Consider the following 19,384-nt stretch of genomic DNA (forward strand, 5'->3'; position numbering starts at 1 on the left):
CAGCCTGACCACCACCAGCATGATCAGGCACATGTCAGCCAAGCACCCGACTTTGTGGGAAGTACAACAGAGTCGAGGAGCAGTGCTTGCTGATGTCACTGCTACGTCTTCGCTGGTTGTGCATGCGAGCCAATCCCCTGTCCATGCTGCCTGCGAACAAGCCTCCTCCGGTCCTGCACCTGCAGTTGCCTACGCAGAAATAACACCATCATCAAGCACGTCCTTGTCCCAGCGCAGTGTTCAGTTATCCATTCAGCAAACCTTTGAACGCAGGCGCAAATACACTGCCAACGCCCCACATGCCACAGTTCTAAATGCTAACATTTCGCGACTGCTTGCGCTGGAAATGTTGCCTTTTAGGCTGGTGGAGACAGAAGCATTCCGCGACCTGATGGCGGCAGCTGTCCCACGTTACTCGGTCCCCAGCCGCCACTATTTCTCCCGGTGTGCTGTCCCCGCGTTGCATAACCACGTGTCACAAAACATCACACGTGCCCTGAACAACGCTGTTTCACCCAAAGTCCACCTAACCACAGACACGTGGACAAGTGCTTGTGGGCAAGGCCGCTACATCTCGTTGACGGCACACTGGGTTAATATTGTGGAAGCTGGGACCCAGTCTGAGCGAGGGACGGAACACGTCCTTCCCACACCAAGGTTTGCAGGCCCTACCTCAGTCAGGGTTTCACCCACACTCTACAGCTCCGGAATGTCATGCTCTTCAGCCTCCTCCTCCTCATGCGCATCCTCATCCACTTTACCCTCCACACCAGTCACAAGCTGGAAGCACTGCAGCACTGCCTCGGCGAAGCGGCAACAGGCTGTGCTGAAGCTAATCTGCATAGGTGACAAACCCCACAATGCAGAAGAGGTGTGGACAGCTCTGAAACAGCAGGCAGATCACTGGCTCACACCTCTGAACCTAAAGCCAGGAAAGGTCGTGTGTGACAATGGCCGGAACCTGGTGGCGGCTTTGAGGCGAGGCCAGCTGACACATGTTCCATGTGTGGCCCATGTGCTCAACCTCGTGGTTCAGCGGTTTCTAAAGTCATACCCAGAGCTGTCTGATCTGCTGGTAAATGTTCGCCGCCTGTCTGCACATTTTTGAAAGTCACCTATTGCTTCAGCCGGCCTTGCCGGCTTTCAGCGCCGTTTGCATCTTCCGGCTCACAGACTGGTGTGTGATGTCCCCACGCGTTGGAATTCAACTCTGCACATGTTGGTCAGGATATGTGAGCAGAAGAGGGCAGTTGTTGAGTACCTGCATCACCTAAGCCGTTGGGAAATGGGTCAAACTCCACACATAACACCTGAGGAGTGGAGATGGATGTCCGACCTATGTACCATCCTCCAAAACTTTGAGGACTCCACCAAGATGGTGAGTGGTGATGACGCCATTATTAGCATCACCATACCGCTACTCTGCCTTCTAAAACGGTCTCTGCTCAAAAACAAACATGATGCATTGCAGGCGGAGCGCGATGAGTTGCAGCAAGAAACAGTAGTGGGTGTGGGTGATAACACACAGCCCAGCCTCGTCTCATCACAACGTGCAGTGGAGGACTATGACGAGGAGGAGGATGAAGACATGGAGCAACTCTCCGGCCAAATTGAGGATATGACATGCACACCAGTCATATCCTCGGTTCAGCGTGGCTGGCCAGAGGACAGGGTAGATGAGGAGGAGGAGGAGGACAGCATGTTCAGTCATCGTGTTGGTCAGGCTACTGAAGTCCTGGCTGTTAAGCGTCTGGCGCACATGGCTGACTTTATGGTAAGCTGCCTGTCTCGTGACCCTCGCGTTAAGAACATCTTGGCCGACAATCATTACTGGTTGGTAACACTGTTAGACCCACGCTACAAGGAGAACTTTATGCCTCTTATTCCCGAGGCGGAGAGGTCAACCAAAATGCAGCAGTTCCGGAAGGCCATAGTCACGGAAGTAGGCAAAGCATTCCCCTCACAAAACGCTAGCGGCATAGGTCAGGAATCAGTGGACAACCAAGGCGTACAGCCAAGAGAGGCACAAGTCCAATCCGCCAGAGGTAGGGGAACAGTCTTTAAGATGTGGGACAGTTTTCTCAGCCCCTCACGTACCACAGCCCCTGAGGTGCGGGGTAGTGCCACAAGAAATCCTAAGTTTGCCCAGATGCTCAAGGAGTACCTTGCAGATCGAACAACTGTACTCCGACATTCCTCTGTGCCTTACAATTATTGGGTATCCAAGGTGGACACGTGGCATGAATTGGCTCTCTACGCCTTGGAAGTCCTGGCCTGCCCTGCCGCTAGCGTTTTGTCAGAGCGTGTTTTTAGTGCCGCAGGTGGAATCATTACAGATAAACGCACCCGCCTGTCAACTGAAAATGCTGACAGGCTGACTCTGATCAAGATGAACAAGGGTTGGATTGGGCCAGACTTCACCACACCACCAGCAAATGAGAGCGGAATTTAAAGTTTGTAACGGGAATTTGCCATGTACCTCCACTCACCCATGGTAACACACTTCTGGACTTTGGATAATCGCTGGACTGCTCCTCCTTCTCCTCATGCGCCACCATGATGACCGTTACAATAGTTAGGCCTTTGTTTCAGGTATACCCCCAGTGGTAAATTTTTTCTCCCATTCTTTGCAGAATGGACATTACAACGACAGGAGACCCGCTCCTTTGCAATGGGAACAATGTTTTGAGGCCCTCATGCACGTCTCTATCCAGGGACAACGTGGAGCCTCCCAATTTTTGGCTGCCCTGCCTAAGGGCTATACTATAATACACCCACTTCCTGACAATGGACACTTAATGTTTTGAGGCCCTCATGCACGTCTCTATCCAGGGACAACATGGAGCCTCCCAATTTTTGGCTGCCCTGCCTAAGGGCTATACTACAATAGACCCACTTCCTTACAATGGGCACTTCAGGTATACAGGCCCTCATGCACGTCTGTATGCAGGGGCATTGGTGAACCTCACAATTTTGGCCCTGGCAGAGGAAAATACTACAAAGACTCACTTCCTCAAAATGGGCACATTAGACTCAGAGGCCTTTATGTACGTCTCTTCTCAGGGACATCGGAGTGCCACACAATGTTTTACGTAAAATCTTTCATGTATTAATCTCAAAAAGTAACATACATTAGCTCTATCTCACTATTGGGTATGTGCCCTTAACATTTCCGCCATGAAAATTCATTTTGGTGTCATTTTTGAAGGTTTTCTGGTGAGTCCGTAAAAATGGCGTAAAACGCGGACAAAATTTTTCACAGCTGTGACTTTTGAGTGATAAATGCTTCAAGGGGTCTTCCCCATGCTGTTGCCATGTCATTTGAGCACTCTTCTGAGACTTTTGTGACATTTTTAGGGTTTCTACATGCTGCCGGGGGTCATTTCACAAAAATACTCGGGTCTCCCATAGGATAACATTGGGCTCGGTGCTCGGGCCGAGTACACGAGTATCTTGGGATGCTCTGCCCGAGCCTCGAGCACCCGAGCTTTTTAGTACTCGCTCATCACTAATAGTTTTCCATTATTTGATTTAGTATTTTCATGTAAAAAGCAGTTTACATTTTGGGGAGGAGTAATTGCGAAAACCAATGATTTCCCACAAAGCGATTGACCATTTCTGAATGGACTCAGATCTCCCGACTCTGTGATATCCATACAGAATGTGATGTGAAGTGGTCATATTTACATACAGGTGTGAATATGCCATAGTTCCTATATAGTCGGTGACTTGTCAATTATGTGTTAATATTTCTTGTAAATCGCACATGGCTTACATTATACCATTTATATGGGATTTGTCCATAAGCCACATTACAGCATAGATAAGTAATGATGGCTTTTGGTTAGTGCTTTGAGTGGTCACTATATGGACTGTACCTTTTCTTCTCTTATCCTTCAAAACAGCTTCCGGCTTATTAATTTCTGTACATGTAATAGGACTGAATTGTTTGCCTCCATAGGCCACACACTAGGAGCAGTATTGCTGGGGGTCTGGTGAAGGGCGCGCTGTCTGTGGCTGCCTCGGCTTATAAGGCTTTATTTGTTGGCCAACAAGAAACCACCATGGTGCGTATTATGACTGTTTATAATTCCCTATTTTATTTCAGTGCAAGTATCCACAATGCGCATTCACACAAAAAAAAAGTATATGCTCCACACACAAATGTTACGTAGAAAAGAGGAAATGGATAAAAACAAGCACATCTTGGTAGTAGTAATTGCGGCCAAGTCTTCTTTCCACCACATTAAACTGCGTCAACCAGTAAAATAAATTGTCTGCATGAAGACTGGTGGGCACTTAAGACTTAAAGGGAATCTGTCACCAGGTTTTTGCCACCTAATCAGAGAGCAGCATAAAGTAAAGACAGAGTTCCTGATTCCAGCTATGTGCCACTTACTGGACTGCTTGGTGTAGTTTGATAAAAATCAGTTTAATCAGGAGTAGATTATCATTAGAGGACTACTTGGCCTGCTGCCAGATAGTCCATCATATTCAAGAGCTCTGTATAACTGCTTCAGAGAAAATTGATTGTATCAAAATGACAGCAAACAGTTCAGTAAGTAACACATCGTTGGAATCTGGGTCTGTGTCTCTACATTGTGTTACTCTTAGATGGGGTAGCAAAAACCTGGTGACAGATTCCCTTTAACATATCATGACAACAGTAGTAAATGACAACAGACAAAGGGTAGAAGAGGAGATGGGCACACATGGGCAGTAGTGTAACATATTTCTTCTTATTAAGCGCAAGCAGTTAGAAGCTGGGAAAATGGTAAGCATAAGACCCTGAGCGCTCTTACAGGGCCGTCTTATTTTGGCTAACTGGGTCAGAGTACGTCCCAAGTGGTGGGCTTTCCGGCCAGCTCCCAGTAAAAAGTACTTCGTACCTATCAAAAGTGGTCCAAAGAAGGACAATTGGTTAATTAATGAGAGAGCAGAATATGTCCACGGCTCACTGATGTGGATGGTGAAGGCTAACTGGTACTGGTTCATCTGAAAGAACCACAGTCGGAGCTCTAATTGCTAAAAGAGTTAATGCTGGCTGTGATAGAAAGGTGTCAAAGCGCACAGAGCACTGCAGCTTGAGTTGTCGTCACAGACCATTCGGTGCCAGTGCTGACCCCTGTCCTACAATGAAACCGCCTGCAATGGGCACGAGTATCGGAACTCGACCATGAAGTAATTGAAGAGGGTAGTCTGGTGTGACAAATTAAATTGTAAAGTTCCATTGGTGCTATAAAAAACACATTTATTATTAACTAGAAGGTGGCCCGATTCTACGCATCGGGTATTTTAGAATTTACGTATTGTGTAGTTCATGTATGATTTTTGTTATCATATATATATATATATATCTATATATATATATATATATATATATATATATATATTATTATAGATGTTGTTGTGTGTAGTTACCAAGTGTTTGTGTAGGGCGGTGTACATGTTCTGGGTGTGGCGGGGGGTGAGAGCGGTGTTGTATGTGTGTTGCGTTGTTTGTGGAGCGCTGTGTGTCTGTAGCGTTGTTTGTGTGTGTGGGGTGTGTTTTGGGGGGAGGTATGTTTTGAGCAATGTGTGTGTTGTGCGGTATGTGCGTATATTTGTGTGTGCAGCGTTGTCTGTGTGTGTGGGTGTCTGTGTAGGGCGTTGTTTGTGGTTCCCTGTGTGTGTGTTGTGCAGTGTGTGTGTGTGTTGGGGGGAGGTGTGCACCTCCCATCGTGCTCCATCCCCCATGCTGCGCACCCCCCATCGTGCTCCATCCCCCATGCTGCGCAGTCCCAAACGTGCTCCATCCGCCATGCTGCGCACTCCCAAACGTGCTCCATCCGCCATACTGCGCACTCCCCATCGTGCTGCATCCGCCATGCTGCGCACTCCCCATCGTGCTCCATCGCCCATGCTGCGCACTCCCCATCGTGCTCCATCGCCCATGCTGCGCACCCCCCATCGTGCTCAATCCCCCATGCTGCACCAGCATCAGCCTCTCTGCCCGCAGCATCAGCCTCTCTGCCCGCAGCATCAGCCTCTCTGCCCGCAGCATCAGCCTCTCTGCCCGCAGCATCAGCCTCTCTGCCCGCAGCATCAGCCTCTCTGCCCGCAGCATCAGCCTCTCTGCCCGCAGCATCAGCCTCTCTGCCCGCAGCATCAGCCTCTCTGCCCGCAGCATCAGCCTCTCTGCCCGCAGCATCAGCCTCTCTGCCCGCAGCATCAGCCTCTCTGCCCGCAGCATCAGCCTCTCTGCCCGCAGCATCAGCCTCTCTGCCCGCAGCATCAGCCTCTCTGCCCGCAGCATCAGCCTCTCTGCCCGCAGCATCAGCCTCTCTCCTCCCAGCCTCCTTCAGCATCAGCCTCTCTCCTCCCAGCCTCCTTCAGCATCAGCCTCTCTCCTCCCAGCCTCCTTCAGCATCAGCCTCTCTCCTCCCAGCCTCCTTCAGCATCAGCCTCTCTCCTCCCAGCCTCCTTCAGCATCAGCGTCCCCCTCCCAGCCTTCCCCAAGATCAGCCTCTCTGCTCCCAGCCTCCTCCAGCACGCCGTGCTCCTCTGCTGACACTCACACACACCCGATCGCATGCACTCACACACACAACCGATCGCATGCACTCACACACACAACCGATCGCATGCACTCACACACACAACCGATCGCATGCACTCACACACACAACCGATCGCATGCACTCACACACACAACCGATCGCATGCACTCACACACACAACCGATCGCATGCACTCACACACACAACCGATCGCATGCACTCACACACACAACCGATCGCATGCACTCACACACACAACCGATCGCATGCACTCACACACACAACCGATCGCATGCACTCACACACACAACCGATCGCATGCACTCACACACACAACCGATCGCATGCACTCACACACACAACCGATCGCATGCACTCACACACACAACCGATCGCATGCACTCACACACACAACCGATCGCATGCACTCACACACACAACCGATCGCATGCACTCACACACACAACCGATCGCATGCACTCACACACACAACCGATCGCATACACTCACACACAGACACTGACGAAATCGCACATACGCGCTGATACTCACAACATCCGGAGATACCACATGCTTCTGGCCATGTGATCCTCCGTCAGGTCCTGGAAGGTCACAACAGCACAGTATCGAGGCCGAGAAGCAAGCGATATCGCTGGATGCTGTGAGTGTGTGGATGCGATGTGATGTGTGTGTGAGGTGTGTGTGAGAGTGAGTGTGATCTGATGTGTGTGTGTGTGTGCTGTTATGTGTGTGCGTGTGGATCTTCCGCCGCTGCAGGACCTTGATGTGCTGGTAACTATGGTAAGCATGGTTACCAGCGCATCATGTCCCCCACTCGCACGGGAGCCCACACCAGCATACGGCGGCAAGGCCAGCAATGCGAGGGTGTCGGCTGGGTTGGCGGCGTACGCTGATGTGGGCTCCCGTTGGGAGGGGGGGGGGGTTGTACAGTACTCACCTGGGAGCCGTGACCGTGTCAGTTCGGGGAATGCGCGGGAGGGGGGAGGGGGGCAGAGCTAGCGTCCATTGCGTGAGGGGGGCGGGGCGTGGCGTGGCCGAGTTGCCAATGCCTGCAGGGTGCCGGGGCGAGAGGCCAATCTGTGGGGGGGGCGGAGCCTGGGCGAGCGGCTGGCCAATCCGTGTGGGGGGGCGGGGCCATGGCGAGCCCAGCGGCCAATCAGCTTTGTGTCACCGTAAGGACACAATGTCACCGGAAGGACACAATTTTGAAGCATGACAGACAGACAGACAGACAGAATAAGGCAATTATATATATAGATTGCATTTCTTTAACATCTCTTACCTGGGGAATAGAAGGCACCAGGATACACTATCACAAGACCACTGAGGCGGTGTTATGCTCTGGGCAAAGTTCTGCTCCGAAGTGTTGGGTCCAGAAATTGGGGTGGATTTTACTTCGACACATCACAGACCATCAACTTTAAACATTGTGGCAACCCATGGGCACTCTTTCAGGGCAACCATGTTTGCTTAATATCAGTGCCCACTTTTAGTAGAATGTACCCTTCTACACTGCACACATTGTTTAGGAATGGTTTGAAGGACATGAAGAGAATTAAAGGTGAGAACATGGCCTTCAAGTTCCCCAGATCACAGTCCCTTGTGGATCAGAGCTCTTGGTGATTATTAAGGACCTACAAAGTATTACCAAGTTATTAAGTGGCTGTTGAATAATTTAATGTATATATCTATAAGAAAAAGTTTACTGTATGATCAGATTACCATCTCTTACCCACAGCCCCAGTGCTCCGAGGAACAAGCTGGAGCCATGATGGCTGTACTCCTAGAGATGGGATTCTGTGACCGTCAGCTCAACCAGCGGCTCCTGCGCAAATACAACTACAACCTCATGGATGTAGTAACAGAACTGATACAGATCAATGACAATGACTGGTATTCTGCCAGATACTGAGGTGGAGGGACAGCAGTTTCATATTAAATTGTCAAAGCATTTGCACGGCACAGCCTCCTGGCCACGTAGCCGCACGTCTGGTTTTTAGTCTCTTTGCGTGTCAATGTTGCCCAGCTTTTTTTTTTCCCCCACTTTATTTTATTTTTATTCTTTCTACATAGTATTCATTTTCTTTATTATTATTGGGTGTCTCAAGATAAAAATAATTAGATTGCTCTAGTCTAGATCCTGCAGACTGCTATGGATTGTCTAGACTCAGGCCAAGACTGGCATAGAAACATGTTTAATCAAAACACAACCCTCATCTATATTCTTACAATCCTGTATTGATGAAGACTGCAAGACTTCATACTAAGTAGAGATTTGATTGGTGGCTTTTATCTGTGGTGCATATAGTTAGGTTACTTCAGGGTCATACCTTTTTTAAAGCGATTTTCCCACTAACAAAGTTCATTTTAAAGCTGATTTTAATCCATAGATCTTAGAATAATTATAAAATTTAGGTTACAGTGCACAAAGCTCATTGTTATCACCAGCAAGCTTCTGTTGCAATCGGAGACAACACTTCTTATGGCTCGCAAGAAGCTCAAGACGTTTTAGTCATTTGATTTAATCTGTTTTTCCAGTTTGATTCAACTAGTCATTGCTTGTCCTATCAGTAGCAGTTCCAGCAGACAAATCTCATGCTCTTGAGTTTGCTTCTCCTGAAGACATTTTTCCAAGTCAGGAACGTCTCTTTTCAGGCTTTTGTTCTCAGCAATTAATGATCAGAATCATTCTGCATACTGCCCAGTTGATCATGAGCGCTTTGTTTCTCTGCCGTAAGAGCTTCACATATTTGAAGGCTTTCTAGAAAGTCATTTTGGCCATTGTTTTCATGACTCGCGCTTCCTTCCAATTCAGCTCTTTTTTTTCTTTAGGCATTCTGATTTGTTCCAGGCATATATCATGAACATTTCTTGAAAGGCCTTCATTACCAGGATCCTGGCACATGCCATCTATTTGGGTGCTGAGGGGTGAATCCTTTTCGGTTTCCAGCTCTTGACCATCAGCCATGTTCACTGGTGTCAGCTTTTCTGGTACTTGTAAGTTATCTATGGGCACAGGACTTTGTTCGCCATCCTCGGGCTGTGTTCCAATCTGGTCTTTCACATATATTACTTCCAGCTGTAAGGTTTCTACATCTTTCTCAGTGTTTAATTTCACTTGTGTTAAATTTTACTTTCTCTTTCTCAAGACATTCATATTCTTCAGCCAGGTTCTTCAGCTGATTTTGTAAGCAATATGCAGAATGATTTTGATCATCTAATAGCTGAGAACAAAAGCCTGAAAAGACAAGATCCTGACTTGGAAAAATGTCTTCAGGAGAAGAAAGGATAATTTGCGGTCCCATGCTGTAATATCTGTATACTATCTTTTCTGTCCTCTCCTGCCCCGAAACATTTATTCTGAACACATCCAATTGTAAAAATTATTATTCCAAGATCTGTTGATTACAATCAACCTTAAAATGAACTTTGTTTATGGGGAAAACTCCTTTAATATTGGTATCCTTATCCTATCTGATTTGAATTTAGGATGTAGATAGGAAGTTATAATCTCACATTTGAGGTCCTGTATGACTTCTAGTGCAGACAAATCTTGGTGAATCTGTCAGATCACTCCATTTACCCTGCATTGGACACCTATAGAAGGTAGTGCAGGGTTGATCAACAGCTGCCGCTATGATTCCCTTCACTAACGGGCATGTTTGTCTCAGTTTTAAATCCATATAGGAGAAAAGAAGATTTTGAGTACTCACCGTAAAATCTTTCTCTGAGTCTTCATTGGGGGAAATGGTTTCCTGTGTCTCCCAATCAAGCGAAAGGGAAATGTGTTCATCAATAGGTTGTCCACTCAGGAAAGTGAGGCCGTAACTGTTTAAAATACCTAAATTAATACTCTCCCTCCCTGGGTCCAGCAGTGACTTCACGTCACTAGCGCTCATCACTGATCCATTCAATTGCTGATCTCTGTGCCCAAGAGGTAAGTACATGCTTAGTTTGTTTTAGGTATTTTACACAGTTTGCACCCCACTTTCCTGAAAGTGGACAACCCCTTTAAGGCTGCCTTGACAGGTTTTTATATTTTTTTTGGTAGCACAAAAAAAAGCTACAAACCACATGTGTACCCTTTCTTAAGGCATTTAAAGAGTTTGCCTTGGAATGCCATTGATTTTAATCACAGGTAATATAGATAATAATTGTAATACTGCTGTCAAAAATGGTCCAATCCCCTGTTCTGATCCTCAGTCACATAACACAAGAATCTTTGCAGGTCCTTTTACAGCTTCACGTGACTGAGGATTGCCTCCCGTTCATGTAAACTCATCCCTGATCACATGGTTGTAAAATCACCAGCCCCATCAGTTATATAATTGTTAACATCTGCTCATCAGTGGGAGTGATAAGCAAGGGACTGAGTGAGGAGAAATAAGAGGTGCAGGGGAAGTGGGGCATGCCTGGGATGGAAGTTTCACCTGGCGTAAACTAGAAGAATGGCCCAATAATTTGAGATTTACTAGTGGTGAACCGCTATGTGCAACTTCTTACAATAATGATAAATCCTGTTATTTGGAGGTTTTTTTGTTTTTGATTTTAATGCCTCGGGATCACCCTTTTAATAATTACATTTTCACATCCCATAAGACTTGTCCTTTACTACTGTCACTATACCCTTTTATACACATGTTCCCCTCCATTAAAACCTAATTTATTAGTTGAGTTGATAGATTGTTAGAAGAAAATCACCGATTCGTTTTCCCTAAGCACATAACACCTAATTCATTTTCTAATCCCCAATAGAGACCTGATCTTTTAATTAGTAATTAGTTCTGTCTACTCTACGTTGTCATATCATAATTTTTCATATTTTATAAATATTACATGCGTGAAAGGAATTGTTCTCGGCAGGCTCCTTATCTTTCAGGGCTCACTGCTTCTGAGGAATCCTAGTGATAAATATATGAAAGTGCTTGTCACCGCCACTGTAAACCCCGCCCCTTGTCACTGTGGCTACAGCCCTAATGCCAACCCTGATTGCCTAATAGACAGCATGCCACATAGTACCTTTTAGTATGGTGCTGAGATCTCACACTGCAGAGTCCACAGCGTAGTACAGGTCAAATAATGCTAGGGCAACTTTTATTTAAAGGCGTTGTCCAGGATTTTAACATTGATGACCATAAAAAGAAAAACAGATTGACACTCACCCAACTACTTAGAATCAAGTACTTTTTCATCCGATGGAAATGGATGGTGGGGAAGGGGAAGATGCGGAGAGCATCCTCCCCCTCCCCACCATTCCGTTTCCTTCTGATGAAATAAAGGATTTGAGTCTAAGTAGTTGGGTAATTGCCAACCTTTCTTTCTTTTTGTTTTTTTTGTGGTAATAGTTTTAATACTTGGCCTATCTGAGCACCCCCACAACATTTACCTCCACTCCAGCTTCCCGCTTGTGCTGTTATAATGGCCTCAATTGGTTGTCTCTAGTGCTGGACACATTCTCTATTTAGATGTTTAGCATTGCTGACTTATCCTAAGGAAGGTCATCAATCTGGTCAGTGCGGGTGCGAGACCTGGCACTCCCGCCAATCAGCTGTTCGCGATGATGATGTCCAGAACTACTCGGTTGTGGAGCTGCACAGCCCAATTACAGTTGGCGGAGTTGGGCTGTGCAGCTCATGACTGAGTAGTTCTGGCCGCCAGTAACATCTGGAACAGCTGATTGGTGGGAGTGATGTGTGTTGCACCCTCAGTAGGTCATCAGTGTTAACGTTCCGGACAACCTCTTCAATGCAATGGGTAAAATGATCTCAGAAGGTTTTCAGCTCTAAAACAATGTTCAGTCACTTATCTTATCCAATGCCTTTAATGCGCACTTCTCTAATAACTAAAGTAAATGGAGTGGAGCTGCAATTCCAGACCTAACCTGTGGACAGGTGTGGCATTTTTTTGAAAGAGGACAGACCTATTTCCCTAATTTCATACTGTAATTCTTTTTTAAATGTAGATTGAATGTGGATTGAATAACTATACATTTCAGTAAAACCGTAAATGTGTCCTGTGCACTAACCTCAATTAACAGAATGTAAACGGTCTATGGAGGTCCCAGTCAAGATGAGGGAATTGTTATATAGGTTATGGGGGCCCACTAATTAGTGGAGGCGCCAGGGGTGCTGCAGGTAGTAGGAGGTTTGCAGCACTCGGACCTGATGACCACAGAGCACCAACGCAGCTGTTGGACCTTGGTTTGGTGAATTTTTTTTTCTCAACCCCAATAAGAGGCGATATATGAGAATCTGTTGCCTGCATATATTGAGCACCAAAACATGGAATTACACCTGCCCAGTGAGATCACAAAAGCCCTCTCCAAATCTGCCTTCCTGTCCTAATGCCTAGCACCATATGGATCATACACATTGCCGTATTAACTGGTGTACGTAAGCGCCAATGCAGACTCTAGCTGTGAACCTCTGCTGTATTAACTTTTGAGGACACCTTATACAAAATGCTTTACAGTATTCTTGTTTGAATGATAAAGTTAATTAGTAGATTAGTTTAAATAAAGAAAAATTGACCAGGTATAAAGTGGACCAAAAGAATGTAGATTACGAAGGATGAGTAGTGATATCACTGAGCCTCAAGGCATGGACTCCCGCTGGAGACATGAGGACAGTCCTAGCAAACCAAAATTCTATAGTAGGGGACATTTCACCCAACATTTCCACCCCATCGTGTACACAGATCTTTGCTCAGTACTACACTGCTCTTATTTTTAGCAGAAAATGTGTTATCTTATATTGCTTTATTGTAAAGACCAGAATTCTTTTGTTTTTATGTTGAATTTCTAAAGATTTGCATGAAGAAATCCAAGATCGGAGTATAGACTAGGTGTAAGTTTATTTAGAAGACGCACTTTAAACTCTTTACAATGTGATGTAATAATGATTCTTGTTATGCTCAATGATTTATTAAAATTAAGAGATTAATTTGTTTGGTCTCTTATTAATAAAGACTTCTACCTGCGCTAAGTATGAATGATGCACAAGGCTAACATTATTCATTTGTGGGTGGAAAAACTTCCTAGATGGGCTAAATTAGGTTTAAATAAAGTGTAGGTACTGTTTTTCTTTAACCTCTTACCACTGAAGTTTGTTTCACCTTCCTGTCAGCCAAATTTTACAATTCTGACCTGTGTCAATTTCTATGGTTAATAACGCTGGAACGCTTCTACGGATCCCAATGAATGTGAGAATGATGGAAAATAAATCAAACACATTCTACTTCATATTTTTAGTAAAATTATGTAGACATATTTTTTATGTATATTTGTGAAAATATTGGAATTATGGCAAAAAAAAATTGAAAATTTCACAATTTTCAACTTTCAATTTTTAGGCTGTGTGCGCACTTGCTGGTTTTTGCTGCGGATTTCCTGTGGTTTTGCTGCATGTTTCGCTGCATGTTGTGTTCAGAACATCTCTGCAGTGATTCACCAGCAAAACCTATGGGAAAAAAAAAATGCTGTGCGCACTATGCGGATTTTGACAGCTGCATGTTTTGCTGCGGGATTCTCGCAGCAAAAACAATTGCATGTCACTACTTTTCCGCACGTACCTGCAGCATTTCACTCTATTGATTGCAATATAATCGTGAAATCCCGCAGGGAGTAACGCAGGTAGCAAATTCTGTGCGGTTCATTGCGTCTTCCTGCGTTATTCCCTGCAGTATTTCGCGGTTTCGGGACATAATGTTCATCACTGCCCTGCGTTTTGCAAGGAAGTGATGTCATTATGACAGGAAGAGGAAGCCGTGCAGAGAGTAAACACACACATCACACTCACACACATATTGCACTCACACACAGACATATAGAATACACATACAAATCAAACGGACCTATAGAAAAAAAAAACACGCGGGCTCCGCCGTATTTTTACCGTCCAGCCGAGGTAAAGACAAAGCTGCGGCCTGGTAGTCTCAGGCTGGGGAGGGCGAGGGCCAGGGTTTAATGTGTGTCCCCCTCCCCTCATCCTCCCGCAGCCTAGAATATCAGCCCGCAGCTGCCCCGGGACTGTCGCATCCATTATGCGGCAGTCTCGGAGTGTCCCCGGCTCTTCCAGATTGCCGTGATGCTGTGGCAATCCAGTTAATAACGAGTTAATGGCAGCGCATCGCTGCCACTAAGTCCAGGCTTGATCATGGCAGCGTCTGAGACAGCTGACATGATCAACCCGTAAGTAAAAAAAAAAAAATCCTTTATTTTAAATAAAACACAAAAAAAGCCCCTGTTTCACCCCTTTTATTAACCCCTCCCAAACACACAGCTCCGACGTAATCTAGGAGGTCCTACGATGCTGGCATCCAGCCGCGACTGACACTGTACTGAATGCAGCCTCGCAACGAGCCTGCAGCGTGGTAACCAACCACAGGTCATTTCCCACGGCCGGTGATGTGAACACACTACCGCCGGGAGAAATGCAGTGTGTTGATTTGTTGATAGATAAATAGACAGATGGTAGATTGATCTGTCCTCTATCTCAGAAAGAAATTTACTTTTTTTTTTTTTTTTTTTCCCCCAATGTGCTTTATTGCATTGAATGCATTAAAACACATGTACCAATCCGCACGCGGCAATACTGTGGTAAAACCGCATGCGGTTTTCGGGTGTGGTTTGCCACGTTTTTTTTTTTACCGTGGGTGCGGTAACTTTTCAGACCCTGCGGAATTTTCTTAAGAAAATGCCATTTCTTTTTCGCTCTATTGGGAGACCCAGACAATTGGGTGTATAGGCTATGCCTCCGGAGGCCGCACAAAGTACTACACTTAAAAGTGTTAGGCCCCTCCCCTTCTGCCAATACACCCCCCGTGCTCCCACGGGCTGCTCAGTTTTTTGCTTTGTGCGAAGGAGGTCAGACACGCACAGCTCCACAGATTAGTCAGCAGCAGCTGCTGACTAGGTCGGATGGAAGAAAAGTGGGCCCATATAGGGCCCCCAGCATGCTCCCTTCTCACCCCACTTTTGTCGGCGGTGTTGTTAAGGTTGAGGTATCCATTGCGGGTACGGCGGCTGGAGCCCACATGCTGTTTTTCCTTCCCCATCCCCCTTAGGGCTCTGGGTGAAGTGGGATCTTATCGGTCTCCAGGCACTGAGACCGGGCTTCATCCACAACTCCTGTGGAGCCTGATGGATAGGAGCCGATACCGTTCAGGGACATGGCCCTGCATCTTAAAGGTACTCTGTATCCCTATGGGGACCGCGCACGGCATCACCTCAGCTTTGCTGGGTGTGCTAGTGCACCGGGGACCGCGGCGCTGACCGGGTCTATATGTGCCATTACACACTCAGCGTCGCTGAGTGTGTTTATATGTAAGGGCTACCGCACTGACCGCCGTTGCCACGGGACACTGCGGCGCGGCTGGGACTTGTAGTTCGCCGGGGACTTTCACGCGACCGCGCTTTTACGGCGGCCGCGTTTATTACTACAGTCCCCGGCTTCATTGCGGCCTAGTTTCCCTTTTTTTCTCCCGCCCTCAGCCCTGACAGGCAGGGGAAGGGCGGGACGCTGCACGGAGCGAGCAGCAATGAGGGCTGGAGTATGATTTACATGCTCCACTCCCCTCACTGTACACAGTATGAGCGCCCGTTTCGTGCTCTTTCTAGGCCACGCCCACAGCTTCCTCAGCTCGTCAGGACGCCGCAGCCATTCCTGTCAGCTCCACCGACGCTGCAGAGAGGGACATATTCATGGGAGACCCAGACACGGTCTCTGGTGGCCTCACAACCGCTTAGGCGGCTGGTAAACAGCACATGTGGTGCTAGCCCCATGGTGCTGTATTGTATGGGTACATTATTTGTGTACTGTATATAATTTACACTGTATGAGCACAGTTCTTTCTGGCTATATACCCTATTGTGTTACTCAGGGAAAACTATAGCATGGCGCCCATAAAAGGCAGGGGTGCCAAAACACAGGCTTATTATGTTGCCTGCGCCGAGCTACAGGCAGGTTCCACTGACCCTCATTGTGTACAGTGTTCGACTCCTGTGACACTTCCTCAGCCGGATCCTCTGCTAAGAGGGGCCCAGGGGGAGCCACCTGTTGACACTGTCCAGGTGACGGGGACTGAGTTTGCAGCCTTTAAGGATCATCTCTCTGAGACTATGGCTAAGATACTAGAAGCCTTGCAGTCCAGACCGGTATCTCAGCAAAGGGACTCTGTTGAATCATTGTTCCCTGACCCCCCTCAGTTGGACCAACAATGTCCTCACGGGGTATCTCATACATCCCAGACGGAGGGTTCGGACTTAGAACCTAGCCCCAGATCGTCTAAGCGAGCCCGCTTAGAATTTCCCTCGACATCATATTGTTTAGGGTCTCAGCGGGGGGATTCTCTGGTTGATGATGCGGAAACAGCTGATCAGGATTCTGATCCTGGGAGCGCTCTCAATCTTAATTCCCCAGACGGGGACGCCATAGTGAATGATCTTATTGCATCCATTCATCAGTTGCTGGATATTCTTCCCTCAGCCCCTCCGGCGGAGGAGTCTGATTCTCAGCAGGCGAAATTTCGCTTCAGGTTCCCCAAGCGTACACAGAGTATGTTTCTAGACCACTCTGATTTCAGAGAGGCAATCCAGAATCACCATGCTTGTCCGGATAAGCGTTTCTCTAAGCGCCTTAAGGATACACGTTATCCTTTTCCCCCGGAAGTGGTTAAAGGTTGGATTCAATGTCCCAAAGTGGATCCTCCAATCTCCAGACTGGCGGCTAGATCCATACTTGCAGTGGAAGATGGGGCCTCGCTTAAAGATGCCACTGACAGGCAGATGGAGCTCTGGATGAAGTCCATCTATGAAGCTATCGGAGCTTCTTTTGCCCCAGTATTCGCAGCCGTATGGGCGCTACAAGCTATATCAGCAGGTCAAGCGAAAATTGAAGCGGCCGCGCCACAAGTGGCTTCCATTACCTCCCAGACCTCGGCAATTGCGTCTTACGCTATGAATGCTGTCCTGGACTCTGTGAGCCGTACGGCAGTTGCGACCGCCAATTCGGTAGTAGTCCGCAGGGCCTTGTGGCTACGGGAGTGGAAGGCAGATTCCGCTTCCAAAAAAGCGTTTAACCGGTTTGCCAATTTCTGGCGACAGGCTCTTTGGCGAGCGCCTGGATGAAATCATCAAACAATCCAAGGGAAAGGATACATCCTTATCCCAGCCCAAGCAGAACCTCTCCCAACAGAGGAGAGGGCAGTCGAGGTTTCGGTCCTTTCGGGGCGCGGGCAGGTCCCAATTCTCCTCGTCCAAAAGGTCTCAGAAAGAACAAAGGAACTCTGATGCATGGCGGTCTAAGTCACGTCCTAAAAAGGCCATTGGGAGCACCGCTAACAAAGCGGCTGCCTCATGACTTCTACCTCCTCTAGTAGCATCCTTGGTCGGTGGCAGGCTCTCCCGCTTTTGCGACACCTGGCTGCCACAAATAAAAGACCGCTGGGTGAGAGACATTCTGTCTCACGGTTACAAGATAGAGTTCATCTCTCGTCCCCCGACTCGATTCTTCAGGTCTTCTCCGCCTCCCGAGAGAGCCGAGGCTCTTCTGCAGGCGCTGGGCACTCTGAAGGCAGAAGGAGTGGTGGTCCCTGTTCCTCTTCATCAACAGGGCCACGGTTTTTACTCCAACTTGTTTGTGGTCCCAAAGAAGGACGGGTCTTTCCGTCCTGTCCTAGACCTGAAACTTCTCAACAAACACGTAAAGACCAGGCGGTTCCGGATGGAATCCCTTCGCTCCGTCATCGCCTCAATGTCCCAAGGAGTTTTCCTTGCATCGATCGATATCAAAGATGCTTATCTCCACGTTCCGATTGCCCCAGAGCACCAGCGCTTCTTGCGCTTCGCCATAGGAAACGAACACCTGCAGTTCGTGGCACTGCCATTCGGCCTGGCAACAGCCCCACGGGTTTTCACCAAGGTTATGGCTACTGTAGTAGCGGTCCTCCATTCTCAGGGTCACTCGGTGATCCCGTACTTGGACGATCTGTTGATCAAGGCACCCTCTCTAGAGGCATGCCAACACAGCCTCGACGCTACCCTGGAGACTCTCCAGAGTTTCGGGTGGATCTTCATTTTTCCAAAGTCAAATGTGACACCGGCCCAATCGCTCACATACATTGGCATGGAGTTTCATACCCTCTCAGCGATAGTGAAGCTTCCGCTGATCAAGCAGCGGTCACTACAGACAGGGGTACAATCTCTCCTTCAAGGCCAGTCACACCCCTTGAGGCGCCTCATGCACTTCCTGGGGAAGATGGTGGCAGCAATGGAAGCAGTCCCTTTCGCGCAGTTTCACCTGCGTCCTCTTCAATGGGACATCCTACGCAAATGGGACAGGAAGCCGACGTCCCTCGACAGGACCGTCTCCCTCTCTCAGGCGACCAAAGCTTCCCTTCGGTGGTGGCTTCTTCCCACTTCATTGTCGAAGGGGAAATCCTTCCTACCCCCATCCTGGGAAGTAGTCACGACGGACGCAAGTCTGTCAGGGTGGGGAGCGGTTTTTTCTCCACCACAGGACTCAGGGTACGTGGACCCGGCAAGAGTCCTCGCTTCAGATCAATGTTCTGGAAATTCGGGCAGTGTATCTTGCCCTGAAAGCGTTCCAGCAGTGGCTGGAAGGCAAGCAGATCCGAATTCAGTCGGACAAATCTACAGCGGTGGCATACATCAACCACCAAGGCGGCACACGCAGTCGACAAGCCTTCCAGGAAGTCCGGCGGATTTTGATGTGGGTGGAAGCCACGGCCTCCACCATATCCGCAGTTCACATCCCAGGCGTGGAAAACTGGGAAGCAGATTATCTCAGTCGCCAGGGCATGGACGC

At 47.8% G+C, this 19,384-nt stretch overlaps 1 protein-coding gene across 1 annotated transcript in view; it reads left to right on the plus strand.

Moving 5' to 3' along the window:
• NBR1 (NBR1 autophagy cargo receptor) overlaps positions 1-13,501 on the plus strand; it is a gene marked incomplete at its 5' end in the record, with an annotated part of 74,574 nt that extends 61,073 nt beyond the window's left edge. The window contains 2 exons of the mRNA XM_075328498.1: positions 3,962-4,067; positions 8,299-13,501. Of these exons, the coding sequence (XP_075184613.1) occupies positions 3,962-4,067; positions 8,299-8,472 (280 nt within the window). The remainder of the gene's footprint in view (positions 1-3,961; positions 4,068-8,298) is intronic.
• Positions 13,502-19,384: the final 5,883 nt, after the last annotated feature.

The sequence above is a fragment of the Anomaloglossus baeobatrachus genome, chromosome 11 (genome assembly GCF_048569485.1).
Source record: "Anomaloglossus baeobatrachus isolate aAnoBae1 chromosome 11, aAnoBae1.hap1, whole genome shotgun sequence".
NCBI classification, from domain to species: Eukaryota; Metazoa; Chordata; class Amphibia; order Anura; family Aromobatidae; genus Anomaloglossus; species Anomaloglossus baeobatrachus.